Below are 17,904 nucleotides of genomic sequence, written 5' to 3' on the forward strand. Positions count from 1 at the left end.
CCTTAGCGTGGAATGGCTTCTGGAGCGTGGCGATGCAGGTTCCTCGAAGTCCGCACTCTCATCCATTGAGAACAGACACAGCGGATTCACGGGCGACAATTGGAGCTCCTCAGCAGACATAGGATCAACCGGCGAGTCCGGCCCGCACCCCCATCTTCTGGCCTTTGTGGTCTTGCCTGGGGCCGCGCTGCTGGCTGAGCTGCAAAACACAAATGAGGTTATTAGAGGAGAAGGGGGTGCTAGGGTCACGAGGTGATTCCAGCGCTACACACAGCATATGCACGACAAAAGCATCACCACTATCAAGATCATCACAGACATCACATTTCATGACCATCAACACATTCTGCATTGCAATGATTTTCATTAGGCCAGCATTATTTCTATGACAATTTTAGAAATCATCGATCATATATGATTGTTCGGATATGAGTGGGTGTGGTATCTATTGACTTTACATCACGCAATGGTGTAAACTTTACTCACGTCGCTTCACTTCAGGGTCTGCAGATGCTTGCGTGACTGTCAGGGTGTACTTCCCTACGAGTGCAAGCACCCACTCCTCCGTCTCAGTGATGTTGCTGGGGACTGGTGGCCCCCACCCGTTCGCCTCTGCACGGACCTCATCGTCGAGAGCTTCTTCTGTAAAAGGTGACAGGATAACATGGCATGAGATCATTGTGTGATATCATTGCTAGGTACTGTCGCAGAGACAGATACAATACATAACCGACAGAAGTAATCATGATTATTATGATAATTATCATTCTTTACCTAAAGACGTGCACCATGACCGCAGACTTTGAGGACAACATTCCCGGTAAAAGTGAAAGACCTCACATCTGCTGATAGTCACTCATGACTGTTACAAATCAAATTATATGAATACATTAGTACATATAAATAAATGTAATACTTACTCTTGCGGATCCTACAAGGTTGTTCCATCGTTTGCGGCATCGGTTGCTCTCACGTACCTCGTTGGTCGCCGACAAGACTACCTCTGCTATCTCGGCCCATATCTTCTGGTAGGCCTTTGGGGTGGGCTTCCCATGCCCTCCCTGGGTCAAATCACCCCAGCGTGACTCGATCTCCTGCAGGAGGGAGGCATTTGCCTTGTCTGAGAACCTCCTCGCTCTTTTGCGCCCTCCAGTGTGCTCCTCTCCCAGCTCACTGCACTCGCCAGCCTCAGTCTCCACAGCATGCTGTGACGCTTTCTCCTCTCCCTCCATTATAGGCCAAATTCGGGCAAATATCTGGCTGGTAACAGCTAATTTTTGTTTCCCTATTTGCTCTAAAGCTCTAAACTCTCCCTCCTTCCTCCCAAAGCAGCCACACCACACCCACACATGCCTTCAATCCCTCTCAGCTCCCTCTCTCTCTGTCTTCTCTTCTGCGCATGTCATGATGACCCTTGACCTCCTGAATCACGGGAATCGAGCGTTGCCATGCTGTTGCTAAGGACGGCGACACTTTGCGGGAGAAGGTCAGAGACATTTAACGCTAACGCCCATTTCATATCGCTCGCTAACGCCCAATTTAAAAAATGGAGATTAGGGGCTTTGAGAATGGGCGAAAAGCCGGCGATCTGAAAACCCATTTTTACCACCCACGCCGGAAATACTGCCCATTTTTGGGCGATCTGCACAAAAGTGTAAAATCTAGCCCCATAACCTTAAAATTAGAGGTAGGTCGTTCAAGAGTGATAGAAATCATTTCGTCACACAAATGGAAGTAGAAATCTAAAACTTTCTTCCCAAAAAGTTGTTGAGACTAGGTCAGTTGAAAATTTCAAAACTGAGATTAATAGATTTTTGTTAGGCAGGGGTATTAAGAGTTATGGAAACAAGGTGAATAGATGGGGGTTAAAATACAGATCAGACATAATCTAATTGAATGGGGAACAGGCTCGAGGGGCTGAATAGCCTACTCCTGTTCCTATATTCTGAAATAACTATTTAAAAGTTTCATTAAAAAGAATATTAATAAAAGTCAGTACTAAAAGCATGCTTCAAAACTGGAAATAAAAAACTGGCTAAAAATCCCTATTTTCTTTAAGAGCTCCACTGCAACTGGAGCATCCTTTACGCACACTCTGGATGGGCAAATGGAGTGCACAGTGCAAAACAGGAGATGGACACACTGCATTATGCTTAATTTAAATGTATTATAGTATTTAAGGCGAAAAGGTTGTCTGGAAATCAATGGATCATCTCGTATTAAATGGCAGTGATCTCCACCCAATGTTCCAGCTCCTAATCATCAGTTCCACCGTGCTGCCAGGCACCATGGCAACTGGAAAATTTGCCTTGTGTTGGGCTAAAAATTTGCCAATCCTGCGCCCGTTTCTTTTGTGATATTTTTCCGTTTTGGCAAAAAACGGTGCGGCGGGAAATTCGGAGAAGTCTTGGGGCAGTGGTTTTTAAGTACCGCTTGGGAGTGGATGGCCACCGTGCAAGACTCGAAATATCGCTTTCACCAAAAATTTGGCTCACAGCGCACCCATATTTAGGACGAAAAAAAAGGTAGGTAAAAAGCTGAGTTGCAGCCCTTGATGTAGTGGTAAGTATGAAGACTTAAAGGCAAAAAAGTAAGTTAAAGTTTATATCTTTGAGTTCTTTTGCAGCGATTCGTTAGTTAAGTGTCTTGTGAATGTTATGTGATTATTTATTTTTGGCCTCTCGCATCGGTATAGGCCTCGGTGTAAAGTTGCAGTAAATTTGCGGTTTGCGCCATGAATCCTCGTGCAACACCGATTTTTACTGCTACGCAAATTGAAGCCCACATTTTAGGCCTCATAGCTGTAGCGCAGTGAAAGCTGTATTTTGGCGAAAAAATACCGCTTTCACCAAAAAAATGAATTTCTAGCTCATAGAATTTTATTTTGCATAACTGCAATCTGCTCATGTGAAATGGCATCCCCCAACAGGGCTTCTCAGGGTTCGGACTCTGTTATGTAGGTCTACATTTTCCATAAGGTCATACCTGCTCCTGCTCTGTCCATAGTTCGGATCGCTGCTGAAATACTTCCAGTTGGCGGAGAAGTGAAGACGTCCCCTGCAATGGCACCAGACAACATTCCTGCTCCAACATATCCTGAAATGAGAAAAAAGGAATTTTAGAAAGCCCGTAACAATCTGGATACAAGAAGAAACGTGAATGTATTTCTTTTTTTCTTCTATTTTCTCTCCTTTCATCCTGAAGATGCCAACTCTTGTTGGGGGTATGCCTTCATGTATATCAGCAGTCCCCAATACATTTCACAAGTGTTAATTCTTCACATGTGAGCCTAAAAGATAAGTATCAGCAAGTTATCCTTGCACATGGGAGGCATCACATTCTGACCTCATCCCGTTCCTTACCCAACACCCTGAGGGTAAAAAAGTAGCAGAATAAACTGGGACAGGGTGTAGAATGAGGTAGTGGTGGGGGAATAGCAGGGAGAGAGAAAACAGGGTGTAGCGTATATGGGGGATAAGGTTTTAAGAGTACCTCCTTGGCACTTAAAACTGTTTATACGATTGTTAAAAACAGTTTATCAGATGTCATCATCATAGGCAGTCTCTCGAAGTCAAGAATGACTTGCTTCCACACTAAAAATGAGTTCTCAGGTGACTGAAGAGTCCAGTGTCACAGGTGGGGCAGACGGTGGTTGGAGGAATGGGAGGTTGGTGTGCCTGGTTTGCCAAGCGTTCCTTCCGCTGTCGACACTTGGCTTCGGCTTGCTGTCGGCGAAGAGACGCGAGGTGTTCAGCGCCTTCCCTGATGCTTTTCCTCCAGTGCCTTCCCGGATGTTTTTCCTCCACTTTGGGTGGTCTTGGGCCAGGGATTCCCAGGTGTCGGTGGGGAGGTTGCACTTTATCAAGGAGGCTTTGAGGGTGTACTTGAAGCATTTCCTCTGCTTGTCGTGTCGGAGTTCAGAGTAGAGCGTTTGTTTTGGGAGTCTCGTGTCAGACATGCGGACGATGTAGCCCAACTAGCAGCTGATCGAACGTGATCACTGCTTCGATGCCGGGGATGTTGGCCTGAGCGAGAACAGACGTTGGTGCGCCTATCCTGCCAATGGATTTGCAGAATCTTGCGGAGGCAACGTTGGAAGTATTTTGCCAGTATTTTGAGGTGCACGCTATGCATAGTTCATGTCTCTGAGCCATATAGGAGGGCGGGTATCACCACTGCTCTGTAGACCATAAGCTTGGTGCCGGGTTTGACATCCTGGTCTTCAAACACTCTCTTCCTCAGGCGACCGAAGGTTGTACTGGCACACTGAAGGCAGTGTTGGACCTCGTCATTGATGTCTGCCCTTGTTGACAGTAAGCTCCCGAGGTATGGAAAATGGTCCACATCATCCAAGGCATCGCGTAGATTTTGATAACCGGGGGACAGTGCTGTGTGGTGGGGGCAGGTTGGTAGAGGACCTTTGCCCTCCAGATGTTTAGTGTGAAGCCCATGCTCTCGTACATCTCAATGAAGGTGTTGACGATGGCTTGGAGTTCGGCTTCCAAGTGTGCGCAGTCGCAGGCGTCGTCTGCGTACTGTAATTCAATGACGGAGGATGGGATGACCTTGGATATGGACTGGAGGCGGCAGAGGTTGAACAGATTCCCGTTTGTCCTGTAATTTAGCTCCACTCCAGTGGGGAGCTTGCTGAGGGTGAGATGGAGCATTGCAGCAAGGAAGATCGAGAAGAGCCTTGGTGCGATGACACAGCCTTGCTTGACCCCGGTCCGAACGTGGAATGGGTCTGTGATGGATCCGTTGGTCAGGATCATGGCTTGCATGTCATCGTGGAGCAGGCGGAGGATGGTGATAAATTTTTGAGGGCAGCCGAATCTGAGGAGGACCCTCCATAGTCCCTCACGGTTGACAGTGTCAAAGGCTTTTGTGAGGTCAAAGAAGACCATGTACAAGGGTTGGTGCTGTTCCCTGCATTTCTCTTGCATCTGTCGCGCGGTGAAGATCATGTCCATTGTGCCCCTTAGTGGGCGTAATCCGCATTACGACTCTGGGAGGAGCTCTTCAGCCACGGGGAGAAGGCGATTGAGGAGGATTCTTGCGATGACTTTCCTGGTGGTCAACAGCAGGGAGATTCCTCTGTAGTTACCGCAATCGGACATGTCACCTTTCTTGAAGATGGTCACGATTACAGCGTCTCTCAGATCTCCTGGCATAATCTCCTCTTTCCAGATAAGAAAGATTAGGTCATGAATCTGCGCCAGTAGTGCTTCTCTGCCAGATGTAGTATCAGACAGAATTGATACAAATCAATAATAATCTCAATTTTTATGCAAGAAATAAGGAAAATCCCTGCAATTTTGCCATAATCTTCTGCCATACAAGAAATGGATTGTTGGGTATACTTGCCAGTTTAAGCTATGACAAGGCCATGCCATAATGCATTTTCAGAGTAACTACATGTCATAGGCCAATATTCAAGACTGTTTAAGTTGTTAAGTTTTCTCAGGCTGTGTCAGCTTTTTTTGCAGCCGTCGATTAGCTTTTGCTACTTTTCTTCATTGGTGTATGACATCAGAAGGTGCATTTATCAACTGAGCTACCAGCAATTTCTATTGAAATCTCTACTGCTGCATGTATATGTGTTCACATTTCCGTGTGCTTTTCAGTACGCTACCCTCCTCCACTGCCTCTATTCCAGGCTCCAACTCTGAACACTGCCTTCATTTAGTTTCAACAATGTAGCCAGTAGATCTGACATTTCCTCTCATTCTTGGGTCCTTCCTTTTACTCATTTACATGTTGGCCCTCGGTGATATTATCCATAGGCCAGAATCAGCTTCCACATATATGCTGACAACCAGCTCTACCTCTCCGTACCATCCTCAACCCTAAGATCACCACTGTAACATCAAATTATCTTATAAAATCATGGATAAGCCATAATTTGCGCCAGCTGAACAAAAACACTGAAGTCACCTTGTTCAGCTCTTATCAAAAAATCCAAACCCTTGCCCTGACTCCATCCCTCTATCCATCAACTTGTTTAGAGTAAACAATCTGTATGCCCTACTCGATGCTAAGCTGAGCTTCAAGCCCCATTACCTATCCATCGCCAAAACCGCTTACTTTAACTTCTAAAACATTGCCTACCTATGCCATAACCTTATGGCTACCGCTGATGATTGATCCCTTATCTGTGCTTTGATTACCTCCAAACTCACATTCTCCAAGGCTCTGCTTGCCTTGCACTCTACATGAGCACCAACTTTGCCACCCACATCCTGTCCATTAAACCTTATAGGTTTTCAACACAGAAGGCAGGCATTCAGCTTTTTGAGCCTTTGCTACACCATTCCAAAACTAATCCCACTGCCCTGTATTTGCCTTTGTTTCAATTATTTATCCAATTTTCCATGTCCCAACTACTTCCTGTAACAGAGCATTGCATGCTCCAACAATTCTCCCTATGAAGAAATTTCTCTTGAGCTCTCTCCTCATTTTCAATTATAATTTTAAACCGATGACCCCTTGTTACTAGCTCCCCAACCAAAATAAATAATCTTTCCATAATTTAAAAAACATAGGATTACATAGGATATACGGCACAGAAACAGGCATTCAGCCCAACCAGTCCTGCCGGCGTTTATGCTCCACTCGAGCCTCCTCCCGTCTTTTCTGATCTAAATCTTTCAGCATTACCCTCTAGTCCCTTTTCCTCATATGCTTGTCCAGCCTCCCCTTAAATGCATTGATACTATTCGCTTCAACCATTGATTAAATCTTTTTTTTTACTTCTGTGAAACAATTTCCAATATCTCAAGTCTCTCCTTATAGCAATAGTTTCTCATCCCAAGTACCTAGTGAATCGAGACTATATGCTCTCTATGGCTTTAAAATCTTTTCTATTATGGATTGCGCAAAACTACACACAATATGCTAACTGTGGCCTCACCATTAGCATGTAAAAAATCTCTTCACTCTTCTGTATTATGCTTCTATTCCTAAAACCCAAAATGCTATTGGACTTTTTTTTCAATAGCTTTTCTAGGTTTAGTACAACTTCCTGGCTTTTGCACTCAATGCCTCTGTTTAGAAAGCCCAGGGTCTCTCACGCTTTATTTTATCCTTTGTTAACACCCGACACCTTCAAAGATTTATGCACAAACACCCTCAGGTCCCTCTGTTCTTGCACCCCCTTTAAAACTGTACTATTTAGATTGTATTGTCTCTCCTCATTCTTCCAACCAAAATGTACCACCTCACACTTTTCTGCGTTGAATTTCACCTGCCATGTGTCCGCCCGTTCCACCAGCCTGTCCACTTCAAGTCTATTACTATAGTCCACATTGTTTACTCCATTCCCAAGTTTCGTGTCATCTGCAAATTTCAAAATTGTGCCCAGTACACCCCAAGTCTAAGTCATTAATGTATATCAAAAACAGAAGTGGTCCTAGTACTGAACCTTAGGGAACACCACTGTATTATACCTCCCCACAGTCTGATAAACAGCCATCCACCACAACTCTGTTTTCTGTCCCTTAGCCAAATTTGTATCCATGCTGCTACTGCCCCTTTCATCTCACGGGCTTCAATTTTGCTAGCAACTCTAATATGTGGTACTTTATTAAATGCCTTTTGAAAGTCCATATCCACAACATCAACTGCACTGCCGACATCCACCCTCCTGTTACCTCATCAAAAAACTCAATCAAGGGATTTTTGATGTGCATCTGAATATGCAGACGAGGCATTAGTTTAACATCTCATGTTGAAAGTGGTACCTTTAATAAAGCAGCAGTCTCTTAATGTTTAAGACTTGGAGTGGGAGGTTGAAGCCGAAACCTTCTGACTCAGTGGTGAAAGTATTACTAACTGAACCAACCAGACACAGTGTGTTCTAACAGCATCCTGATCTATGATTAGCCAAAGAAAGGGTTCAAAATCTGTCAAAGAGATCCACTAAAATCAAGGCTTGAGCATTGTTACCTGCATGAGCAGGCTCATGTCCAGATCCACCTCCAGACAGCAAAGCCACTTTGCCTTTGATGTTCTTCAGGTCAGATCTGATTACTATTCGATGTCCCTCTAGTAGCTGCATTCCTACATGGCAGGCCACGAGCCCTTGCAATGCATCATCCACACAATTGTCCACATTGTTTATCAGTTTCTTTGAAGGCTGCAGCAAAAACATAAATTAGTACTTCTCTCAAACAGAATGAACATGAGTTTTCCAATCCATTCAATCGGTGTTTTGTGGTTCACAATTCTCTCCAACAACAAAACATTATTTTTTTGTTCAGTTATAGATGCAGCCTGGTGGTCCATGGGGAAAATCATGTTTTGAGACTTTGCCCCTTTAAATAAGATCCAATCAGAGCCATGTGTCCTGCTATATCAGCAACTCAGTCAGCCTCCTATCCTGTTTGGCTTCTGGCTTATGTACCACCTACATCATGAAGAAAATTAATTAAAAACCTCCTATTTTATCCCCAAATATTGTTTTTATTTTAGTATATCACCTCTATGCAGCCTTTATGTATTTTTACTGTACAATAGCCACATTTTTAACTAGAAACGTACTATTTTGAAATAAAGAGCTAGCATTTAAATAGTGTGCTTCATCCAAAGCACTTCATAACTAATAACTGTTTTTGAAGTGTTGTCACTGTTATTATATAAAGAAATGTTAAATTGTACACAGCATATCTCACACAAACAGCCAGTAGTCACATGATCAAATCATCTGTTTTTAGTGGTTTTGGTTGTGAAGAACGTTGTCTTGGATGCCAATAGAACTCCCTGCTCTTTATCAAATAGCACCATGAGACCTTTTACGTCAACCTAAACAGATAGATGGTGTAGTGTATGTAGGCACCTTTAGTAATGACTCTACAAGGTAGGTATGATACTTAAACTGTGTAGACCTGTAGTCCTTTATTTGTAGCTCCTCGAGTGCGGACAACAAGCTGTGAGCTCCTTTTTATACTGGGTTACCTTAGATCTCCAGCAGCAGCACCCTCTGGTGTACAGGTAAGGTGTGTACAGTGTAAGGGTACATTCAGTGTTGCATAACAGTGTTACAGACATCACACAGTAAATAGGCATGCATATACAACAACACTCCCCCCTAAGCATTTTACATATCCTTATTGTCATGACCAGGAGAAGTGATCAGTGGTGGGCTATGGGAGGTTGTGGTGAGGATTGTGTGGTTGCCAAGTGTGACCCCTGTGCTTGAGGCTGGCCTCATACGTTTCCCCTCCCTCACTCACAGACCAAGTGGGTGTCACTGTTGTGGGATCCCTCGGGGGGTTAACCACGGCAGCAGTGATCTGGGTAGTTGTGGGGTGGTGGGCAGGGCCACAGGACTGGGTGGGTTCCTTGTCCACCAATTGGGAAGAGGGTCAGGCCATCCCAGGGTTTGCCAGGGAAGCTGGAGGGTATTGGCCTCACGCTCCTGGTGTTGGCCCTGGTGGCCAGGGTTTGTAAGGCTGGTCTGGCGCAGGTTGCCATTGGTGGTGGCTGGGCTGTCCATTGACCACTGTCCCTGTAATGGGTGTGCTCCCACTGGGTGTGTGTGTCCTGCATGGGGCATCACATCCGTTCCAAAGATCCAGGCTACATGGTCAGGAAGCCTGCTAGACCTGGGGGTCTCCCACAGGGGGATTCCATTGTCATCAGCATGATCTCTGTATGACCCAATGTCCTTTGGCAGTGTCCTACCAGTATACATGACACCTTGGCTCTGATCACACATAGTCGAGCCTGCATTGTACGTTCAATCATTTGCATAACTTCTCGGTATCCTGGTTTCAACAGACATGGTTACATTAGGCATTTCACATTCTCTATCATTATTGTTAAGATTAATAAATTTGTTTTTAACCTTACTGACACCTGTATTCATCTCATCAGTCACAGTAGTTATGCCAGCATCACAATTCATGGTTACATTGCATACATTTTCATACTTGGACACTTCAATTGCATTTTTAGCTTTAAAGTTCTTGTACTCAAATAGTTGAAACTTCCCCTTTAAATTTCTTTGGTTACCGGTCTCCTTTAAGGGAGCCTTCAAATCTGATTGGCCGCTCGGTGTCACGTGATGCTCCAATGCTGCTCCTCGTGGTATGGCCATGGCCATTTTGATTTTAGGTTCTGCTCCTCGTGGTGCTGGAATCATCTTATGGCTCTCCTGCAGGTAGGCTGTGGTGCTCTTTTCTTCCACAGGTTCGATCCTGGACATCGGGAATCCATTTCTTTCGTCGATGTTCCTCTTTTGGAGTGCTGCCTCGGCCCAGAAAGTGGAGTTTTGATCCTCGGTCCTGGAGATTTCGCCGGGGTGCTGTGGAGTCGTCGCCTCGCAGTCGAAGTGGACAGTGGAACCTCCGGATGCAGTGATGGGTCCATGTTCGAGGTCGATTGCTGGAGCCCGGAGGCCTGGGAGCAGCTTCACTTGGACAGGATGACATTGTAGTCGATTGGCTGAATTCATCCAAAGTTCTTCAAAGGTCGCTTGGCTCATCGCAGACTGGCTCGCCCGTGTCGCTTTCCATAGAAACTGGGATTCCGTCGACATCTACTTTCATCGCCCACGGAAAACTTTTTCCATACTCTTCTCCCAGGGGTTGAGCAACTTCATCTTCATCTGTGTCGGAGCCCCGGTGATCAGCCAACTCATCAGAGACGCGGTGAGTACAGCTTTTTCTGCACATCCTTTGAAGGTGCCCTTTCTCTTTACATGCATAGTCTTTGTGGCGGCACTGGTGGGCCCTGTGGCTTCCTCCACAGCACCAGCACGGGGCCATCCAGTTTGCCCCATGTGGCGGACTCAGGATTGCAGGACTCAGGTTAGCATTTCTGCCCTTAGAAGTATCCATGCGGTGCACTGCTCTCGTCGGTTTAGAGTACCTTAATGCTTCATTTAGGTGGTCGCCAAAGTCGCACAGTGCAGCCAGTCTCCTTAAATGTTCCAATCTTTCTACAAATGCATCCCAACCTTCCCCATTGGTAAATTGCTGAAAGATGCTGAGATTCGACATGCTGAGCGTATGGTTTCTGACCTCCTATTCTCGTCACCAGTTGTAGTTTTTGTAGACACCTTTCGTAATGACTCCACGAGGCAGGGTATGATACTTAAACTGTATAGACCTGTAGTCATTGAAAACATAGAAAATAGGTGCAAGAGTAGGCCATTCGGCCCTTCTAGCCTGCATCGCCATTCAATGAGTTCATGGCTGAACATGCAACTTCAGTACCCCATTCCTGCTTTCTCGCCATACCCCTTGATCCCCCTAGTAGTAAGGACTTCATCTGACTCCTTTTTGAATATATTTAGTGAAATGGCCTCAACAACTTTCTGTGGTAGAGAATTCCACTGGTTCACCACTCTCTGGGTGAAGAAGTTTCTCCTCATCTCGGTCCTAAATGGCTTACCCCTTATCCTTAGACTGTGAACCCTGGTTCTGGACTTCCCCAACATTGGGAACCTTCTTCCCGCATCTAACCTGTCTGAACCCATCAGAATTTTAAACGTTTCTATGAGGTCCCCTCTCATTCTTCTCAACTCCAGTGAATACAAGCCCAGTTGATCCAGTCTTTCTTGATAGGTCAGTCCCGCCATCCCGGGAATCAGTCTGGTGAACCTTCGCTGCACTCCCTCAATAGTAAGAATGTCCTTCCTCAAATTAGGAGACCAAAACTGTACACAATACTCCAGGTGTGGCCTCACCAAGGCCCTGTACAAATGTAGCAACATCTCCCTGCCCCTGTACTCAAATCCCCTCGCTATGAAGGCCAACATGCCATTTGCTTTCTTAACCGCCTGCTGTACCTGCAGGCCAACCTTCAATGACTGGTGTATCATGACACCCAGGTCTCGTTGCACCTCCCCTTTTCCTAATCTGTCACCATTCAGATAATAGTCTGTCTCTCTGTTTTTGCCACCAAAGTGGATAACTTCATCTGCCATGCATTTGCCCACTCACCTAACCTATCCAAGTCACTCTGCAGCCTCATAGCATCCTCCTCACAGCTCACACTGCCACCCAACTTAGTGTCATCCGCAAATTTGGACATACTACATTTAATCCCCTCGTCTAAATCATTAATGTACAGTGTAAACAGCTGGGGCCCCAGCACAGAACCTTTCGGTGTGAATGTTTAAAAATGTATAGAGACATTGAAGTTGAGAATGTGGGAAAATATAGAGACAGTGAAATTGAACAAAGAATTCATGGAGGAATAGCCATGACATCTCAGACTCGAGACTGCAAAATGTTACAATAGTAACACAGTTTAAAAAAAACCCCACAGCTTGCAAAAAAACCTCAAGGCCGTACTAACTCACATTGCTAACCTGAAACATTAACAGTAAGAGAATAATGGGCCTTTGTGTAAAATCAGACCATTCTTAGATCAGCTTATGAGTGGACAAAGGGAAAGAGGGATCAAAGAGGATAGGCTGAACTAGGATGTCACTCATATTGTATCTTATCTTTTTCCGAAAATGTATAACTGTCGTGCCTTTACAATGTAACGTCACTTTGTCCGTAGGAAGTGGGTGCGATCTATCAGAGTTGCATTCCTTCTGTCTGATAAGGTCCCCGATCGGGATTTGCTTTTTAAATAAAAGCTTGCTTTGTTTAAAGCACAATCGGTATTCGACTCAGTGATTTCACTGAACCAGATTGAGGGAAAAGAATCCAGTAATCAACAGCGGTACCCCACTAGTCACTGCCTGCCATTCTGAAAAGTACCCATTTACTCCTACTCTTTGCTTCCTGTCTGACAACCAGTTCTCAATCCATGTCAGCACACTACCCCCAATCCCATGTGCTTTAACTTTGCACATTAATCTCTTGTGTGGGACCTGTCGAAAGCCTTCTGAAAGTCCAAATATACCACATCAACTGGTTCTCCCTTGTCCACTCTACTGGAAACATCCTCAAAAAATTCCAGAAGATGCTGACTTGGACCTATCATGTCACCTCTTTCCAAATGCGCTGCTATGACATCCTTAATAATTGATTCCATCATTTTACCCACTACTGAGGTCAGGCTGACCGGTCTATAATTCCCTGTTTTCTCTCTTCCTCCTTTTTTAAAAAGTGGGGTTGCCCTCCACTCGATAGGAACTGATGCAGAGTCAATGGAATGTTGGAAAATGACTGTCAATGCATCCGCTATTTCCAAGGCCACCTCCTTAAGTACTCTGGGATGCAGTCCATCAGGCCCTGGGGATTTATCGGCCTTCAATCCCATCAATTTCCCCAACACAATTTCCCGACTAATAAGGATTTCCCTCAGTTCCTCCTCCTTACTAGACCCTCTGACCCCTTTTATATCCGGAAGGTTGTTTGTGTCCTCCTTAGTGAATACTGAACCAAAGTACTTGTTCAATTGGTCTGCCATTTCTTTGTTCCCTTTCTTTGCAGCCCAAGTGCAGACAATAAGCTGTGAGCTCCTTTTTATACTGGGTTACCTGTAGTGTGCAGGTAACCCTTAGGTCTCCAGCAGCAGCACTCTCTGGTGTACAGGTAAGATGTGTACAGTGTAAGGGTACATTCACACAGTAAACAGGCATGCATATACAACAAATGGAGCCTCGCTTTAGTTCTTCATCCAAAAAGCAGCATTCCCTTAGTACTGCACTGAAATGTCAGCCAGGATTATGTGCTTGAGTCCTATAACCAGGCTTGAACACAACCTTCTGACTGAAAAGGCAAAATTGTTACCACTGAACCAATCTGAAGCAGAGAGATAAAGTCAGAAGTGTTGTAGAATTGGAAGAAAGCAAATTTGGTAGCAAAGTGGATGTGCAGGAGGAAACTGGCTCAAGATCGAGCAGGATGCTAAAATTCTGCATGCACCCTGACTCAGCCTAAGATAGCAGCTGGGAAGGTTGATGGATTCAAAGCCAGAGGCTTGGAGGCGTAAACAGAAACAAACAGGATGACTTCAACTTTGCCAACATTCAGCTGGAATCTTGGTTGTTCCAAGTCTTGATATCAGACATGCAACTTATGAGTTCAAAAAGAATGAGAGTTAAGAAGCCCCAGTCACAGAGGATGTAATTTGTGACTTTGAACAGTGGGTGGGCAGAAACCAGATTGGCAAACCCAAATAATGAATGGCAAGAGGTGGGAGCATAGGTAAAAAACTTGAGAGAAAAGGAAGGTTTCTCTGAGCGTACAGTCCATAACCTAGACCAGCCCCAGACTCTGCTCTAATCTTGTAACCATGTTGGATATGGCCAAAAAAAGTAAAATAATGGAAATATTGATTAGGAGTGCACTATGGAACAATTCCTTCAAGATCTACCAGTCAAGACACATTCTGCAGTACTTGGCCAGGGAATAGATATCAGCCCTAGTGGCCCCTTGCATCTAATGAGACTTGACCACATAATCTAGGCTAGCACTTCCGTTCATACGCTGAGGGAGTGCTGTACTGTCAGAGTTGCCATCTTCTGGATGAGATGTTAAACCATGTTTAACGCTAAACTGAGTTTGCCCACTCTGGTAGAAGTAAACGATTCTACAGCACTATTTCAAAGGAGAGCTAGGGAGTTCTCCTGTGTTGTGGCCAATATTTATCCCTCAACCAACACCTAAAACAGATGATCTTGTCATTCAAGAGGAGAAACTTCTTCACTCAGAGAGTTGTTAACCTGTGGAATTCTCTACCGCAGAGAGTTGTTGATGCCAGTTCTTTAGATATTTAGATATATTCAAGAAGGAGTTATGGCTAAAGGGATCAAGGGGTATGGAGAGAAAGCAGGAAAGGGGTACTGAGGTGAATGATCAGCCATGATCTTATTGAATGGTGGTGCAGGCTCGAAGGGCCGAATGGTCTACTCCTGCACCTATTTTCTATGTTTCTATGCTGTTCATAGGAACTAGCTATGCACAGATTGGCTATCGCATTTCCTACATTACAAGTGACTACACTTCAAAAGTGCTTTATTGGCTGTAAAACACTTTGGGACATTCTGAAGTCATGAAAGACGTTATATAAATAAGAGTTTCTTTCCACTTTCCTTCGGGGACTTTTGGCTTTGGGCTATTTTTGTCTTTCCCAATGTACAACTTTTTATGCATACAATGAAACTAAATCGCTCATAATGTTCTGCAGCATCTTCACATTTTTCCCAATCTATCCAAACCAGGTAGCAACAGAAGCCCTCCAATGGCGAACTCAAGAAAAAAACGCAACCAAAAGGGTTGGAATGAGAGGTGGACCACTAACATTGGCATTAATCACAAATTCATGCTGAACAGAATGGAGAAAATTCTTAGCAGAGCTAGGAAACAAAAAAAAACACTGAACGTAATTGCAAGGAGAGCAAGACTTAAAACATCTTCCATTGCGTCCCTGTTTTCCAGGGACAGTTTCCAGATGAGGGACTGAGTCCCTGGGCAAACAATGTCACCAGAAGAGTACCTAGTTCAGGAGACTCGACCCGAATACATGCGGAATCAAATCAGGAGCCACATAACTCCGAGCTGACCTTTGGTGGGTCAATAAAGTGGGTGGAGCTGTAGGGGGGTAGATTCTGATTGGTTGGAAGGATTTCAATCTCCTGTTTTCAAACAATAGAAGGGGTGGACTCACTGAGAGACTTTAATTTATAATCGAGATCTGCTCTGTGGCCGATGTCATCATCGTAGGCAGTCCCTCGAAGCGAGGATGACTTGCTTCCACGCCAAAAAAGGATGAGTTCACAGGTGTTTCAATGAAGGACCTAATATTCCAGGTCCTGAACTACATCCTGAAGGGTTGAAGATGCCTGTGCGTGGATTTTTTTAATGTGGGGCACACCAGCCTCCACACAGGCTTGACAGAGCTAGGTCTTGGTCCAGTCTAAGACGACTGGAGACCTGCTCTGCTGCACAGACCTAATGCGCACACATATCACAGTGTGGGCTGGCCCGTGCTGCCCACGGGCAGGAGCGCAGAGGGACGTGATCGGGGCCCGAACTCACGCCTCTCTTGGGCCCCGATCACGTCCCTCTGCGCTCCTGCCCGTGGGATACTTGCCTTTATTACCCGAGGCATAGAATACAAGAGCAGGGAGATTATGCTTGAACTGTATGACATACTAGCGAGGCAACAGCTAGAGTACTGGGTGACGTTCTGGTCACCACATTACAGGAAAGATGTATTGCACTAGAGGGGATGCAGATGGGATTTACAAGGATGTTGCCTGGACTGGAAAATTTTAGCTATGAGGAAAGGTTGGATAAGCTGGGGTTGTTTTCTTTGGAACGGAGGAGGCTGAGCTGTATAAAATTGAGGGGCCTAGATAGAGAGGATAGGAAGGACTTATTTCCCTGAGCAGAGAGGTCAATAATCAGGGGCATCAACTTAAAGTAATTGGTAGAAGGTTTACAGGGGATTTGAAGAGAATTTTATTCACCCATAGGGTGGTTGGGGTCTGGAACTAACTGCCTGAAAGGATGGTAGAGGCAGAAACCTTCATAGCATTCAAAAAGTACTTGGATAGGCACTTGAATTGCCGTAACCTACAAGGCTAAGGACCAAGAGCTGGAAAGTGGGATTAGGCTGGATAGCTTTATCGGCTGGCACAGACACGATGGGCCAAGTCGGCTCCTTCTGTGATGTAAATTGTTCTGATTCTATGATACGCTGCACAACCTACATTTTCCATTGACTACTTTACTGAGCTCCCACCAGATTCGGTTTCGAAAATATGGTCACCCTATTGCATAGCCACTCTATTTAAAGTGACAGACTGAGCAATAGTGGCTGGGTAAATCCTTAGCTTGATTCCATTAAATAGAAACAGATATTAATATTTATGTAAGTTGTGTGACTTCAGTTGATCAGAGGGGAAGTCAGGCAGCATGGGCCTTAAGTTTGTTTATACATAAAGACCCTCCCAGCTTTCTAATTAGCCCATTCTAATCCATTTGGTGCAGCATTCTAGAATAAATACAGCGGGCGTGGTACAGCCCCGATAATAGTTCCACCTCAACTGAACGTTTAACTGAGTTTACGTTTTCTCTAAACATTTGAAAATTCAAATTCTAACTAAGTGAAGTATTTGGCCTTCTCAAGTCTGGTGAAGCCTGGAACAACATTTACCAAGTCAGAGTTGTCAACTAAGCACATTTTTTAAAGTCGTGTCCTCGTGACAAAAGTGTTTTCGGCCCCTGACCATCGCTACCACGGTGGGACCACCTGTTCCCAGAGATGTTCCACACCTTTTGCTGTGATCAGCATTTTTATGCCACAGGTGCCGCCCGACAGGCAGCATTGCTCTCGCTGGGTTGGCAGACCCCGAAGCTGCCCGGTTCACCCCGTTTTCCTTCCCCCATCCCCGACACTTACGTGCATCCTTCAGCCCGGACAAGTGAAACCAAGAGCAGGACCTTGAAACAGCCGAACCGACACTGCAGTGATCTGCGAGCTTCTGCTCTTTGACCGGGTGAGGAACGTGAGATCGAGTGATCGGAGGAGGGGCACGGTAGGGGCTGTCTCGCTCCGATCCTGTGGCGATTGGCAGTTGGCGCTCGGATTGTGTCGGGTTTGTTTATGTTTGAAATTCTGGGGCGCGCGCGGAGGAGCCGAGCTAGCGGGCGCCAGCTCAGCAGCTGCACGTCGGCATTCAGGTGGAGCAGGGAGCTGAGATCTCCCATTTTTAAAAATCCACCAATGATCCTGCATTTATAATGTGTGACAACTATTACACGGGCTTTGTGCCTTAAAGGGTAAGTGTAACACAACATTCCTATCCTTAATAAAAGCAGAAAAGCACTTCAGTGCCCTCTGGTTCATAGAAACATAGAAAATAGGTGCAGGAGTAGGCCATTTGGCCCTTCGAGCCTGCACCACCATTCAATAAGATCATGGCTGATCATCACCTCAGTACCCCTTTCCTGATTTCTCTCCATACTCCTTGATCCCTTTAGCCATAAGGGC

At 45.2% G+C, this 17,904-nt stretch overlaps 1 protein-coding gene across 2 annotated transcripts in view; it reads right to left on the bottom strand.

Annotated features, from left to right (window-relative positions):
- tkfc (triokinase/FMN cyclase) overlaps window positions 1-17,557 on the bottom strand; it is a 178,062-nt gene extending 160,505 nt beyond the window's left edge. The window contains exons 1-3 of one of the 2 annotated variants that reach the window (XM_070899421.1): window positions 17,314-17,557; window positions 7,945-8,134; window positions 2,986-3,096 (exon numbers count right to left, since the gene is read on the bottom strand). In XM_070899421.1, the coding sequence (XP_070755522.1) occupies window positions 2,986-3,096; window positions 7,945-8,134; window positions 17,314-17,319 (307 nt within the window). In that variant the 5' untranslated portion in view covers window positions 17,320-17,557. The remainder of the gene's footprint in view (window positions 1-2,985; window positions 3,097-7,944; window positions 8,135-17,313) is intronic. The other variant, XM_070899422.1, reaches the window with a different exon arrangement.
- Between the last annotated feature and the right edge of the window lie 347 nt (window positions 17,558-17,904).

Source organism: Pristiophorus japonicus, chromosome 14 (genome assembly GCF_044704955.1).
Source record: "Pristiophorus japonicus isolate sPriJap1 chromosome 14, sPriJap1.hap1, whole genome shotgun sequence".
In the NCBI taxonomy this organism is placed as follows: Eukaryota; Metazoa; Chordata; class Chondrichthyes; family Pristiophoridae; genus Pristiophorus; species Pristiophorus japonicus.